The sequence below is a fragment of the Phocoena sinus genome, chromosome 8 (assembly GCF_008692025.1).
Source record: "Phocoena sinus isolate mPhoSin1 chromosome 8, mPhoSin1.pri, whole genome shotgun sequence".
Taxonomy (NCBI): domain Eukaryota; kingdom Metazoa; phylum Chordata; class Mammalia; order Artiodactyla; family Phocoenidae; genus Phocoena; species Phocoena sinus.
The window spans coordinates 38,105,742-38,119,236 of NC_045770.1; the positions used below are offsets into that span (position 1 = coordinate 38,105,742).

Here is a 13,495-nt window from a genome sequence, read left to right on the forward strand (position 1 = left end):
GCTTGAATCTGTAAATTTATGTTGTTGGTCAAATTTTGGTAAGTTTTTTTGGCTAGTTTCTTTAGTTTTCTTGAATTTTTTCTACTTCTTCTGGGCTCCAATTATTTGTATATTAGACCTTTTGATATTGTCCTACATGTCCCTTGGGCTCTGTTAATATTTTTTCCTCATGTTTTTTCATATTGGATAATTTCTATTGATTTCTGGCATTTTCCTCTGTTAAGTCCATTCTGCTGTTAGGCCCAGCCAGTGAATCTTTTTATTTCAGGGACTGTATTTTTCTTAAAATTTCCATTTGAATCTTTTATATTTGATTCCTCTGCTGAGTTTTACTATCTTTTCATTGATTACAAGTATATTGTCTTTTATTTCATTGAACATAGTTCAATATTAGCTGCTTTGAAGTCATTGTCTAATAATCCCAACATTTTTGTCATCTGGAATTTAGCTTCTCTTTACTTTTTCCTTTGACACTAGGTCTCACTTTCTTGGTACTTTTAATGTTAAGTAATTCTGAATTGTGTGTTTGGTATTTATGAATGTTGTTTTAGAGTCTCTGAATTCTGTTTTATTTCTCTGCGAAGTACCGATGCTTTTGTTTAGCAAGAAATTAACTTGGTTCGAAACAAACTGAAGATTTTGTTTTGCTTGTAGTGGGTAACAACTCAAATCTTGCTTCAGTTCTTTTAACTGGAAGAGTAGTAGGTTTTTTATCTGAGCTGCTTGCATTCTGCCTTTATGTTATTCAAATCAAAATAGGGTTTTTAAAAAAAGTTTTTTATTGAATGATTTTTAAAATTCTATAGTGCTTTACAATTTTCAAAAGTTTCACACAGATGATTTCATATAATCTCATAATAACCCCTTTCTCCCCTACTCCTATTGCCCCTCTCCCCACTGATAACCAACCACAAATTTGTTCTCTATATCTGAGTCTGCTTCTTTTGTTGTTTTACACACTAGTTTGTTGTATTTTTTAGATTGCACATATATGTGATATCATACAGTATTTGTCTTTCACCATCTGACTTATTTCACTTAGCATAATGCCCTGCAAGTCATCCATGTTGCTGAAATGGCAAAATCTCATCTTTTTATGGCTGAATAGTATTACATTGTGTGTGTGAGTGTGTGTGTGTGTGTGTATGTGTGTGTGTGTGTGTGTATACCACATCTTCTTTATCTGTTTATCTGTTGATGGACCCTTAGGTTGCTGCCATATCTTGGCAATTGTAAATAATGTTGCTATGAACATTGGGTGTATGTATCTTCAAATTAGTGTTTTTGTTTCTTTCAGCTATACACCCAGGAATGAAATTGCATATGTCTGAGTTTTTATACAGAGTTTAGAGTTCCCCTCTCTGGTTCTCTGTTTTGGAATTCTTGCCTCATTCTTTAGCTGCCCTGGGCTTTTCAGGCCAGAAACAGAGTGGGCTTTCTATGATAGTTTTTGTCACTCTTAATTGCACCACAATTTTGATCTGTCCATAGGTCAAAGCCACCAGAAAATGGGAAACTCACTCTGTGTTGGTGACTAACTCCACATTTTGACTTTGCTTGCTTCTGTTCACTCTCTTGACCCCTCAGGGTTTTTTTTTTGTATTTTGTCTAGAGTTTAGAGTTTGTTTGTTTTTTTTGTGGTACGCGGGCCTCTCACTGTTGTGGCCTCTCCCGTTGCGGAGCACAGGCTCCGGACGCGCAGGCTCAGCAGCCATGGCTCACGGGCCCAGCCGCTCCACGGCATGAGGGATCTTCCCGGACCGGGGCTCGAACCCGTGTCCCCTGCATCGGCAGGCGGACTCTCAACCACTGCGCCACCAGGGAAGCCCCGAGTTTATAGTTTTTATCTGTGGAAAGGATACTATGCAACGAACTCTATGTAGAGAAAAACAACCCATTATATGGGTATTTTTAATGCCATATTAGAAATGAGCAAACTGAGTCTTGGTGAAGCATCTTAATCAAAATCACAGAGCAAGTGAGTGACAGAATCAGTATTCCACTTCAGATTTTTCTGGTTCCAAAGTCTGTACACTTAACATTACTGTGCTTTATTAATCATCAAATAGACTCATATACAAATTATTACATCATCAGGCAGATGGTTTCAAGTGCTCTATCAACACAGTGCTAAAAATGAACTGGGTAGTAGAAAGTACATGGGTCTCCCATTCAAGGATTCATCAGTTTCTACTAAACTTAGCTTGGAAAATCTATGTCAAGGCATCAGATGACAGTGAGCCAGCATTTTGGAAGGCAGGTAAGGATGGAGAAGCAACATTTTTTTAATGAATCACTGTAGACGTTTATTCTTGTCAAGTGTTCCTGACTACTTATTCTCTCTGCCTATCAGAGGAGTACAGTTCTCTTTAAAAGTTATAGAAATGGGCTTCCCTGGTGGCGCAGTGGTTGAGAGTCCGCCTGCAGATGCAGGGGACGCGGGTTCGTGCCCTGGTCCAGGAAGATCCCATATGCCGTGGAGCGGCTGGGCCCGTGAGCCATGGCTGCTGAGCCTGCGCGTCCGGAGCCTGTGCTCCGCAACGGGAGAGGCCACAACAGTGAGAGGCCGGCGTACAAAAAAAAAATGATAGAAATAAAACCCATCAGTTACCATCCTGTCCCTGCCAAGCTGGAAAATGGAACAGAAAGGCCACGTCTTTCTGCTTAAACACATATTCATTCATTGTAATAGGTACTATAGTTTATACTGAACACAACTAGTTTAGTTGTTCCTCTGGGGAAGGTACTTGCAAGTTAATATTTCAATTGCACTGGCCCTATACTTTAAGATTTTCTTAAAAACATCAGTTGTCAGTATAAATTAAATATAGTTTAAATCAACATAATTCTATTTATCCTAGCAAGGAAGTGTTTTTTTTTTAAGACTCATTGTCTAAGTTTTTCACAGAAATAATCTTTGCATATTTTTATACCACATACACGAGGTGATTGGGATTCAGTCTCTATCAGAAAAATTCTTTTATGTATCCTTCCTACGGCATTCCTTTGTCCTCTGTAACAGAAAATTACCAGCAGAACCATTTCTCCTTCACCCAGTTCTGGTTCTCTTATCACAGTTCTATCCCTCTACCCTCCCTTCCTGCCCTGCTTGGGAATTTGGAAGGACAGGGAAAGATTACTAAAAGTTTGCCCTCTGTCCAACACCACTGCATCCAACAGTATATGTGTCTAATCTTTTCACACAATTAACAGTTCCTTCCCCATTTCCTCTTTCATACTGTTTTTGTGTGGACAATGGATTAATGCCAAAAGTGATTTTCCCCTTCAGACACTTCCAGACCACAGAGACTTTAATCCAACTCACAGTAGGACTGAAAGTTTCAGCTTCTGTTCTAGTGCTCTTTCTACAATGCTGGGGCAGGGGTGCAACAGAAATAGAATGAACATTAACTTTTTCCCTGTTTTATACTTTCCCTATTACCCTTCCCATACCAATCACTTGCTTACTTCTCAGCCCTGCTTCCTACATCTTCCCCTCCTACAGCCACCATTTTTGAAGTTTAGAAACTGCTGGTATACATTAGTCCATTCCATCCTAACAACCCCTACGGAGACAGTAGTAATACTACTTACATTTGAGTATTTTCTATGTATGAAGCATTATTTTAAGCATTTAACATGTATTAACTCATTTAATCTCTGAAACTATTATTATTCCTATTTTAAAGATAAGGAAGCTGATGTTCCATGCCTTGAATTACACTGCAAATAACTGGCAAAGGCAGGATTTGAATGCATGACTAACTCTAAAGCAGCGTTTATGATTTAATGAACAACTATTTAATCATTATTTTCAGCCCCTAATCCGGTAAACATTTTGCCATCTCATCTCTCATATCCTTATCCTTTACGCGTCCCTATGTTCTCTTCCTCCCTTCCTCATTCCCCAAATCCCTCTGCCCCCTCATCCTACTGTTTGCCCACGTTCCTTTATTACTCTGTCCTCCCACTTTCCCTGACCTCCACATTCCTGTCACAATCTTCCCCGTCCTTAAGGTCCTTGTCTCTTTCTTCTCTTGAGACGCTCGTTCGTAACATTCCGTTTCCTCTCTCTTATTTTTAAAATGTCCCCTCCTTCCGCAGCCCTGGTCCCTCCTGCCTCACGGAACCCCCTCCCCTCCGGTGCCGCCCCCTCACTTTCCCATCGACCAGCGGAGGCACGGCGGACACAGCTGGCGCGGCGCGTGGGGCCGCTGGGGGGTCTCAACGTGCGTGGCGCGTGGGGGGCGGGCGTCTGAGGGCGCCGCGGGGTCCTCCGGCTCCCCGGCAGCCCCCGCGCGCGGTGCAAGCTGGGGGAACATGGCCGCTTCCGGTTTCCCTCCTGGGCCGGCGCGGGCCTGACCGCGGCCCCTGCCAGTCGCACTCCGCCCTCCGTTTCTGCAGCCCGGCAGCCGCGGAGGTCGCTGCAGGCTTTCTCTCCCGCTGCCTCCGCCGCGCCATGGAGAAGAGCTCGAGTTGCGAGAGTCTTGGCTCCCAGCCGGCAGTAGCACGGCCACCCAGCGTGGATTCCCTGTCCAGGTAACCGGGACGCCCAGGGCCTCGCCCAGCGTCCGAGGGGGATGAAGTGGGGCCGGGGCCTCGTTGGATGGTGCCCCAGCTCGCCGCCTCTGGTTCCAGGAGACTGCGCCGGAATTCCTTCCCTAGGACTGGGAACGTCTTCTTTATCCCTCTCTGGGGGTTAGAGGCTGGGAAAGAGGAGGTTAAAACTTACTGCTTCTTTTTCGGCTCCTCTACCTTTTGTATTCCGAGGTCGTTTTATCCGCGGTTGGGGAAGCCCTGGTTCATTACATTCTCTAATCTTTCATTACTTCTTAATTCATTTTTTGTATAGCCCTCCCCCCATTTCCTCCCTGCCTTTCTCTCTTTACCACTCTTTCCAGAATCATCCTCCAGTGTTTTCTCCATTCGTCTTTAAGTCTTTGCTTAAAGACTCTCTCGTCTCTTTCCCTTCGCTTCACTTATCTCTTTTACCATTTTCCTTACATTCTGATCTCCACCCCCGCCCCCCCCCCCCCACACTTTGCTTTAAAATGTAAGTAAAAATACCCACCACTGTGCTTCTCTGGTCTGAATCTTCCAGCTGAAAGTCATTATTCCCGAGTAACTAATGAGTGGTAGTTTTCTTCCTTCTTGGGCTACCGGTTCTCCAGGTTATTTCTCTTGTACCAGATGGGATTTTGAGGAGGACTTTACTATGCAGCTTTGCAGAGAGCTGTTGTGAATGTTAACTACACGTGTTTCAGACGCAGTTTTTTCCTTTGGTTTTAAAATAATGATTTAAAATTTTATTAAGAAATAATTGGAAGACCTGTATTTGTTATATGGCCACAATGAAATCAGGTTCTTTTCCGTTGAAAAATAGTCTAGCTGTTATTAGAGAGTTATTAGATACTAAACCGCTGTGAAAACACTATTTTCATTTTTTCCTGTGAATAAATTGAAGTTGCTCTGTCTCTTCTAATTCATTTTGGATTCTGCTAGATATGGGTGATACTGCCATTTTTTTTCCTGTGGCTGTTCGGGACCTCATTGGGAAATCAGTAGCTGATCCCACCGTTCTAAATTAGATTCTCGTAAATGCGTTCATAGCAACCTGCCCACACTGGTTTCAGAGTCCTTAACAAGCACAGTGTAATTGTTGGTTTAATTGTCTTCTCTACTAGGCTATAAGCTACTTGAGGACAAGGATCGTATTCATCTTCATATCACCAGCATTAAACAGAGACCCTTCCTGTCAGAGGTGCTTAATAAATGTTTTTTTTTAATTTGTATATTGAGTTATCCAGGAGAGAAGAATTTTTCTTTGTGTTTGATTATGTACAGTGTACACTTGTTTTAAGTATTTTTTAAGTTTATGTTTATTACTTGGAAATTTAGAAAGCTGGGGATTTACACTCAGCTGTAAAATCATTCAGAAAACAGGTTCGAAAATTACAGTTTTATGGGAGAATTACGAATGACAACTATGGCTCAGGATAGAATGTAAAGAGCAAAAATGAGGCAACTAGTAATCTCATCCAAGGGAGAGGATTTGGAACCACAGGAGGCAGCATAATGTTGTTAGAAAGAAAGTACTGGAAGTCAGGAGGCTCAGGCTCTTTTAAAGTCCTAGGCTCAGCTAGTGACTTGGCCTGTATCATTTAACCTTTCCAGTCTGCAGGTTTTTCATCTTTTGAAGTAAGGGGGTTGATCTAGAAAACCTGTAAGGTCCTTTGGAGCTTTAAAATTCTTTATCTTAATGATAATACTTGATGGTAATAAGCTTTGTTATGAATTTTTGCAATTACACTAAATAAATGTCTGTTAGTATTACAAACTAATGTACCTACCTGTGCCACTTAAGCACAATTATTTTCTAAAAAAAAAAAAGTCCAGCAACTTTAAAGTTTATATGTATATATTTTTAACTTCTTAATGAAACATTATGTTACATATGAATTTGAGAAAATTAAGAACTCCTTGAATTTTGACTAGAGTATGTTAGCTTCATCCCCTCCAGACAAAAATATAAGTATGACTGTACTTTCACAGGAAAATGCCAGCTTTTATTCCTCTTCTCTAGAAGGTGGAAAAATAACATTTGATTGTCTACTGTATACAGTCCACCCTGCTAAATTCTTTCATATCTTTTATTTCATGAATCATTACACCTGTTTGTGGTATTCTCTTTAATCAACATTATAGAAAAGCTGCATTGTAGACACTTGTTAGAAAGCCTAATTTTAAACTTAATTTAGGGTAACAGTCACATGATTCTAGTACAGGGGGGACGGGGATGGACAACTGTGGTTATAAAAGCAATGTTAAGTGGCTACCCAGATTAAGTTTATTACTTTTGTTAGCCTATAATAAAGCAAAATATTGGTGTTTGAACTGTATTATCTCAGCCTTTTGCAGAAATCTCACCCTTAAATTGTAGTTATGCTTTTGTTTTATACAATTAGGAAATTTTCATTTTCAAATTTTCAATTAGGAAATTGCCTTGTGAAATTGTTTTGATATCTCCTGTAGAATAATAGTTAATAATACTGTTCAGTGTGTTACAGATTGTCTTTTACACGTTCGATTAACAAATTTCTGCTGAGTTTAGTTCCAAGGAAAATTGTTTATGCAAAAAAGTATATTTCCTATTTGTTTGAAAATGGAAACTATTAATGCATCTTCAATTTGGCAAAAGACTTAAGTCAGATTTATAACTGAAGTTGGTAATATACTCATCTTTAATTTCTTCAAGTACTTCTGTTAGATGAATTCATTTTAAACATTATGTTTAAATGTGTTAATTTGTAAAATGTTTTACACTCTTCTGGGAAGTAGGAAGAATATACATCTGAAAAATAGTACTGTAACCTATGTGGTTGCCCATTGTTTTTTGGAAAATGACACACTCCATTTAAGTTGGGTGACTAGCTCTTGTGGGATCTGTAGTTCACACTAAGCATATATTGAATCTTGATATCTATATATCTACTGCCTATGTATGTATCTATAAATCTGTAGTCAGCTCAGAATTGCCGTTGCTCTAGCTTTGCCTTCTAGGTCATCATAGGCCTGATATCTTTGGTCACAGAACAGTTTCATTCTTAATATGATATTCATCACATAGCAGTTTCCTAATCAGCTGTATATGATTAGGAATTACATCATCTTGCATCCTTAAAAAAAGTAATTTTCTTTGGTGAGTCCTGCTTGGTATTGTCTACTTCAGTGAGCTGTTCAGCAGCTCTTGTATATCCTGCTATTGTCCATTCATCACACATGTTCTGCCCCACAGAGAGAGAGAGTTGTGAAAAAATTCACTTCAGCACACTATTTATCTGGCTGTATTCCATAATTTTCTTCTTGTTGGTTTTGCTCTGATTCTTGTGTAGGATATTGATAGAACAACACTGTAGGCTGGATATGGTAGCTAGGGTAGGCCTGAGCCTTAGGTTGTAGAAGTTATACAGCAGAATTTGATACTATATTGGTACTATTCTGCCTTCTTAGTCTGGTTTTCCATTTTGTACACTTATAAAATGTACTGCTTAAGTGAGCTTCTTTGATTACTTTTTACAGTGCATAATCATATGCTAATATATGTGGTGCTGAATATGTGCCCAGTGAATGATTGAATAAAGAAATGTTGACTGAATGTTCACCCCACTTGTCTTATTTGCGGTTTCTATTCAAAGAATTAAAAAGGGTTTTCTTATGTGGATTTGGCCTGTAAAGTCACAACTTCAGGTTCAAGCTGGGAAGTTACCCTTGCACGAAGCCTCTTGACACCCTGAGCTATTTTATTGGCTGCATTATCTTTTCTGTGCCCACTCCTGTATGTCTTCACAACATTGTTTCCTTAGCCTACCGGATTTTCCATCTGTCTTGATTACTTTGGTCTCTTTCTCTCTAATTTATTTTTTCAGTCATTTTATTTAATGTATATTTCTTTCATCCTATATATATCTCCTCATTTTCTGATTACTTTGGGTACCACTTGTTTGTCTCAGATGATTTTGGGTTATCAGTTGATTTCTAGTCTGTATATTCATTAGTATTTATGAGCATTCTGTATTTACGTTTAGCTTAGATTAAAAAAAAAATCAGAGGGGAGGTGCACATAATGTAATCAAAAAAGTAGCTCCAACTAATTAGATTTTTGAATTGCATGTCTTCCTTAAAATTATCATCATTCGCGGGCTTCCCTGGTGGCGCAGTGGTTGAGAGTCCGCTTGCCGATGCAGGGGACACGGGTTTGTGCCCCGGTCCGGGAAGATCCCACATGCCACGGAGCGGCTAGGCCCGTGAGCCATGGCCGCTGAGCCTGCGCGTCCGGAGCCTGTGCTCCGCAACGGGAGAGGCCACAGCGGTGAAAGGCCCGCGTACCACAAAAAAAAAAAAAAAAATTATCATCATTCGAAAACAGTAGATCCTGGATTTCTGTTTCTATGAGTTTTGATGGTACTTACAGCCTGAAGAGGTAGGAGAGTTTTTAAGATTTCTACAATACATTTTGTCATAAGGTCTCATTTCTGGTTTCAGCCCCAAGGTTACTTAGAGGTGATGTAAGTAGGAAATATCCTTTTAGGTTGTTTTTTCAGTAGTGGTGATGGATTTGTATCCAATCACACATTCTTACCAATACTCCTTTTGACTCTTGGCATGTCTTCTGAGGCAGCTGGCCTGATTGGTGGTAGAAACTATAGCTACAGAACAAAGTGAAGCTAATAGGTTGAATCTCCAACCTTGGCCTTGTTATTAACTCCTTGCATCAGACATTGAACATTTTGGTAGCCTAAAAATTACTTATTTTGGGTTTCATTATAACAGGACCCTAAAAGAACCTTGAAGTTCTGTTAGATAAGATCCAATATTCTTGTGAACTAATCAGTAATTGTATATATCTTTCTGGAAGAACATTTAAATTACCAATCAAAAGTATACAAGTTAATACTAAAGCTGAGACTGGGTCCTGTGTATGTTTTATTCTTTCTTATGCTGTCATCAATAGTCTTCTATTAATATAGGTCAGTAGTTCCAGGACAGTAGCATCAGCATCCCTTGGGAATTTGTTAAAATACAGATTTCCTGGGCCTACCTCATTTCTAACTGAATCAAAAACTTTGGGGGTGGAGACCACAGTTTGTATTTTAATAAGACCTCCAGGTGATCCTGATGCATGCTGAAGTTTGAGAACCATTGTCTTGGGTCTTTTCCTGATTGTTGCCTAGTAACTCCATCAATATTAGTTGAAATGGACTAGGTTAAGGTCTGTGTTAGAACTACTATAAGCCTGTTACTTAGAGCACTTTTGTAAGAATACTGACTGAAGTAGTGAGAGGTAAAAGTCATCTCTTGTGGATTTATTGTATCTCGCTTTTTGGAAATTTCCCTAGCTTTTTTCTTTTGTAGCTGTAAGAAAGAACACCAAATCAAGAATATATGTTTTAGGCTTTTCTTAAAAATAGATCCTTGGTGAGATGCACTAGTGGTAACATACATATTAAAAAAGTATTATAAAGAATTCCAGGAGGCCATCACCTGAACCAATAAAGGATTATGCCCAAGGGAAGTAAATAACCCAGATACAGATGTTCAGTAAGCAGTGAGTTTATTTTGGAAAGCTGCCAATTAATGCTATTGTATTCAAATTCATCAGGGACAAAGGTTGCATGTGATTCAGGACTTGACCATTCTCTAGATTAGTATAGAATATTTTCTTCTTTTAAAGGAAGTTAGTTTTGAATAGGTAAAGCACTTGCCATCTCTTGGCCTACTCTATAATTTAGTTAAATCAGTGGATAGGATTAAAACTATTGAGAGGTGATATGGATAGGGAGTGATTTTATAAGGCTGCATTCCACAGGAAGTCAGGTTAAAAGCGGAACTATATAAAATGAAAAGATTGATACAAGGTTCTTAAAATTAAAGGGACTAGAGAAGATGCCCTCTTAATGAAAATAATAACCTCAATTCCCTTTCCTGTAGCTTTATTACACAGAACTGATTGTGCTTATCCCTCTTAATGTGTTTCTAGGACTAGGTTAAGGTCTGTGTTAGAACTACTATAAGCCTGTTACTTAGAGCACATGTGTTTCTCTAAACACATCTAAATGTACCAATGTTGTCATCACTATAGACCACTAATGAGCAAGCTTCACAATTCTTCTCCTGGCCAAGTACATAGTACCCATGCAGTAATTGCTGATGAACTTTCCTTCTTTCAAAGACTCTTTACTGGATGTGATTAACTCTTGACCTCTTTAAGTACTTCTTAGTCTAGATTAAATAAGGGCAAATGCTATGTTTTCAATATAATAAAAATTAACTTTTAAAATGTTTCAACCTATACACGTCAAAAAACCTAAATACACTTACTTGGAAAACTCTTTATTATTTTTTTAAAGTTAGGATTTAGATTTAGAGTATAACAGAAAATCAAACCAACAGTGGCTTAAAACAGATAATTTTGTGGTTTTTTTCCCCCCACGGTAAAAGCCCGGAGATAGTTAATACAGATCTGATATAGTGGATATAAAGTATCAAGGACACAGACTCTTTCTGACTTAGTGTATGTTACATTCCAGTGTTAGCTCAAAAACTGAAATTGCTATTGCAATGCTTTACCCATTGGATCTTCATTAGTCGAAAGGAAGGAGGAAGGGAAGAAGAAAGGCATGTTCCTCTATGTAAAAGATACTTTTTTTGAAGTCACATACCGCCTTTAAGCTTACATCCAGTTGGCCAGATCATGGTCCCATGGCCATACCTAGCCACAACGGAGGCTAGGATACGTAGTCTCTTCTGGGAGGCTTTATTCTGAGCTGGACATTGGACGTCTATCTCTAAGGAATAGGAGAGAATGGGTATTGGAGATAGCAGCTTCTTCCATGTATACAAATAAATCGTCTTAAAGCAAGGAAAATATTTTTCAGTTCGAGTGTACAACACTTAATTTATGCCAAAGGTGTTCTTAGATTTGCCTGCAATGACCATAATAGAAAATGCTTGGAAAGAGATGATATATCATAGCAGACCGAAATAGAGAACTGTATCTTGGAATGCTCTAAACTCTTGAGTTTTTAAGCTTTTTACTTTTTTTCGTTTGTATTATCTTGGGCCAGATTTTTATAATCTTAATCTAGGACCATAATGGGGATAGACGACTTAATTGCCAGGTGATTAAGAGAAAGGCAAATAGAAATCAGATGAGAAATGATCAGCTGTTATTTCATTTGAAGAGCTCAAGGAGTTGCCTGGTAAAGTAGTGGTGGTATGAGGATGATGGCCTACACTGATTACTCCTCTGCAGTTTGGCGTTCATTTCCAAGCCATGTATCCATGTGTTGTATCTCCCCCTAGAATATTGCATCAGGTCATACTTAGGTATTTTCTCTCATTTCAGTTCAAAATCTTTGGTCTTCATAAGAGAAATAAAGCAGGCCATTTTGGGTTATGTTAATTTATGAATGCTTTTGCCAGTATCTTGTGTTTATTTTTACATCTTCAACCTAAAGGTTTGATTGAAAATTCAGAGAACTCAATGTTTTATGCATTTTTGTGTCATCTAACTTAAATATTAATATTTTAAACATGTAATGTCAAACAGAGGAGTTTAATCATTTGGGGATAAGTAGAGGAGGGTAGAAGAGTCTCTTCTGGTTTGATACAGCATTATTCATTGTGCTCATAGGGTTTAATAGGCATGGGTTACAAATATATCCATCTCCTTAACAGAATTGCTATTACTGAAAACAGCAAGTGAATAGTTGTTCACCTAGGACTTTGTTAGGAGGTTGTATATTAGCAAAAGGTGTAATAACTTTGGCTGATGATGGGCTAGTGATTATGAGCCTTAATTTTCTTGAGTTGAGCTGGGCAATGCAGCAAATGTCAAAAATAAAATTTTAATATGATATGAATGTCCTCTGTTACTAGTATTGGATAATACTCTTCCATTTTAACCAAAGGCAGTACCTAAAAATATGAACATCTGAGATAAGCTTTGCTTTTCAAGTGGTAGAAAGTTGTTGTAGTAAACAATTAATAGTATTAATATCAACAGTCCCAATGATAATAATATAAATAATAGCACTTAACATTTATTGAGTGCTTACTATATGCTAGGCATAGTGGTAAATCCCTTATATGCATTTTCTCATATAATCCTCATAAGTGTATAAAATAAACAGTATTACTGTTTCCATTTTACAGATGAGAAAACTGAAGATTAGGGAGAGCAGTTTGACATTTGAACCCAAGTCATTTTTAACTTCAGAGTCTCTGTGCTGTAATGAGCTCATCATACCTGACGATCTGGTGCCCCAGCTCCAGGGCAAAACTTGGTAGTTAAGGGCAGTCCCAGGGCAGGTCAGTTGGGTTGTCTTGATGAGGAAATGAGTTTCCTTGACCAGCTGTACTGCTGAGCAGGAGAAGGATAAGGTACACAATACATTAGTGAATTCAGAATGTCCATTTTTGGAGAGAATTTTCTCTAGCTTTGAATGTTTTTTCTTCTGACAGAAAATAGGATTTTTTTTTTCTTTGCCTGATGATTAAGAGGATAGTATCATTTTCATTCAGAAGAATAGTTTTACATTTTGAACGTCAGATAAATAAAAAAGCAAGTAAACATGATGCCTCTTCCCAACCCTCCCTCCCCTGTAGGCTTCACAGAATACTTTAGAATACTTTACTGTAGGGTTCCTTAAATATCTGAATTCCCCTAAGTTCCTTTGTGTTTGTTTACAGTTAATGTGTTAAGAGCCATTGACATTTGAAGATCATCAGAAGTGAAGATAAAACATCTCAAAAATTATAATGTAAGTGAATGGGAAAATGGAAATAAAAAATGGACAGAAGGGAATATTGCCAACAATATTTCTGCAATTCGTATATTACCCCAAATGCAATTTATGCATATGACTAACCAGTAACTTCAAACTTTAGTCCCAATTCCAAGTCCTAGTTCTTAAAATTCTGTTCTCTTCTACCT

At 38.4% G+C, this 13,495-nt stretch overlaps 1 protein-coding gene across 9 annotated transcripts in view; it reads left to right on the top strand.

Annotated features, from left to right (window-relative positions):
- Nucleotides 1–4,161: 4,161 nt before the first annotated feature.
- The window catches only part of MTMR2 (myotubularin related protein 2), a 109,074-nt gene continuing 99,740 nt past the window's right edge, over nucleotides 4,162–13,495 (top strand). The window contains exons 1-3 of one of the 9 annotated variants that reach the window (XM_032639210.1): nucleotides 4,165–4,539; nucleotides 5,685–5,761; nucleotides 13,252–13,322. Coding sequence is in view for 2 of the 9 variants with exons in the window: in XM_032639206.1 (XP_032495097.1) it covers nucleotides 4,460–4,539 (80 nt within the window). In the remaining 7 variants the exon portion in view is untranslated. Of the gene's footprint in view, nucleotides 4,540–4,601; nucleotides 4,699–5,684; nucleotides 5,762–13,251; nucleotides 13,323–13,495 lie in introns of those variants that run through there. The other 8 variants (XM_032639207.1, XM_032639212.1, XM_032639213.1 and 5 more) reach the window with 8 other exon arrangements.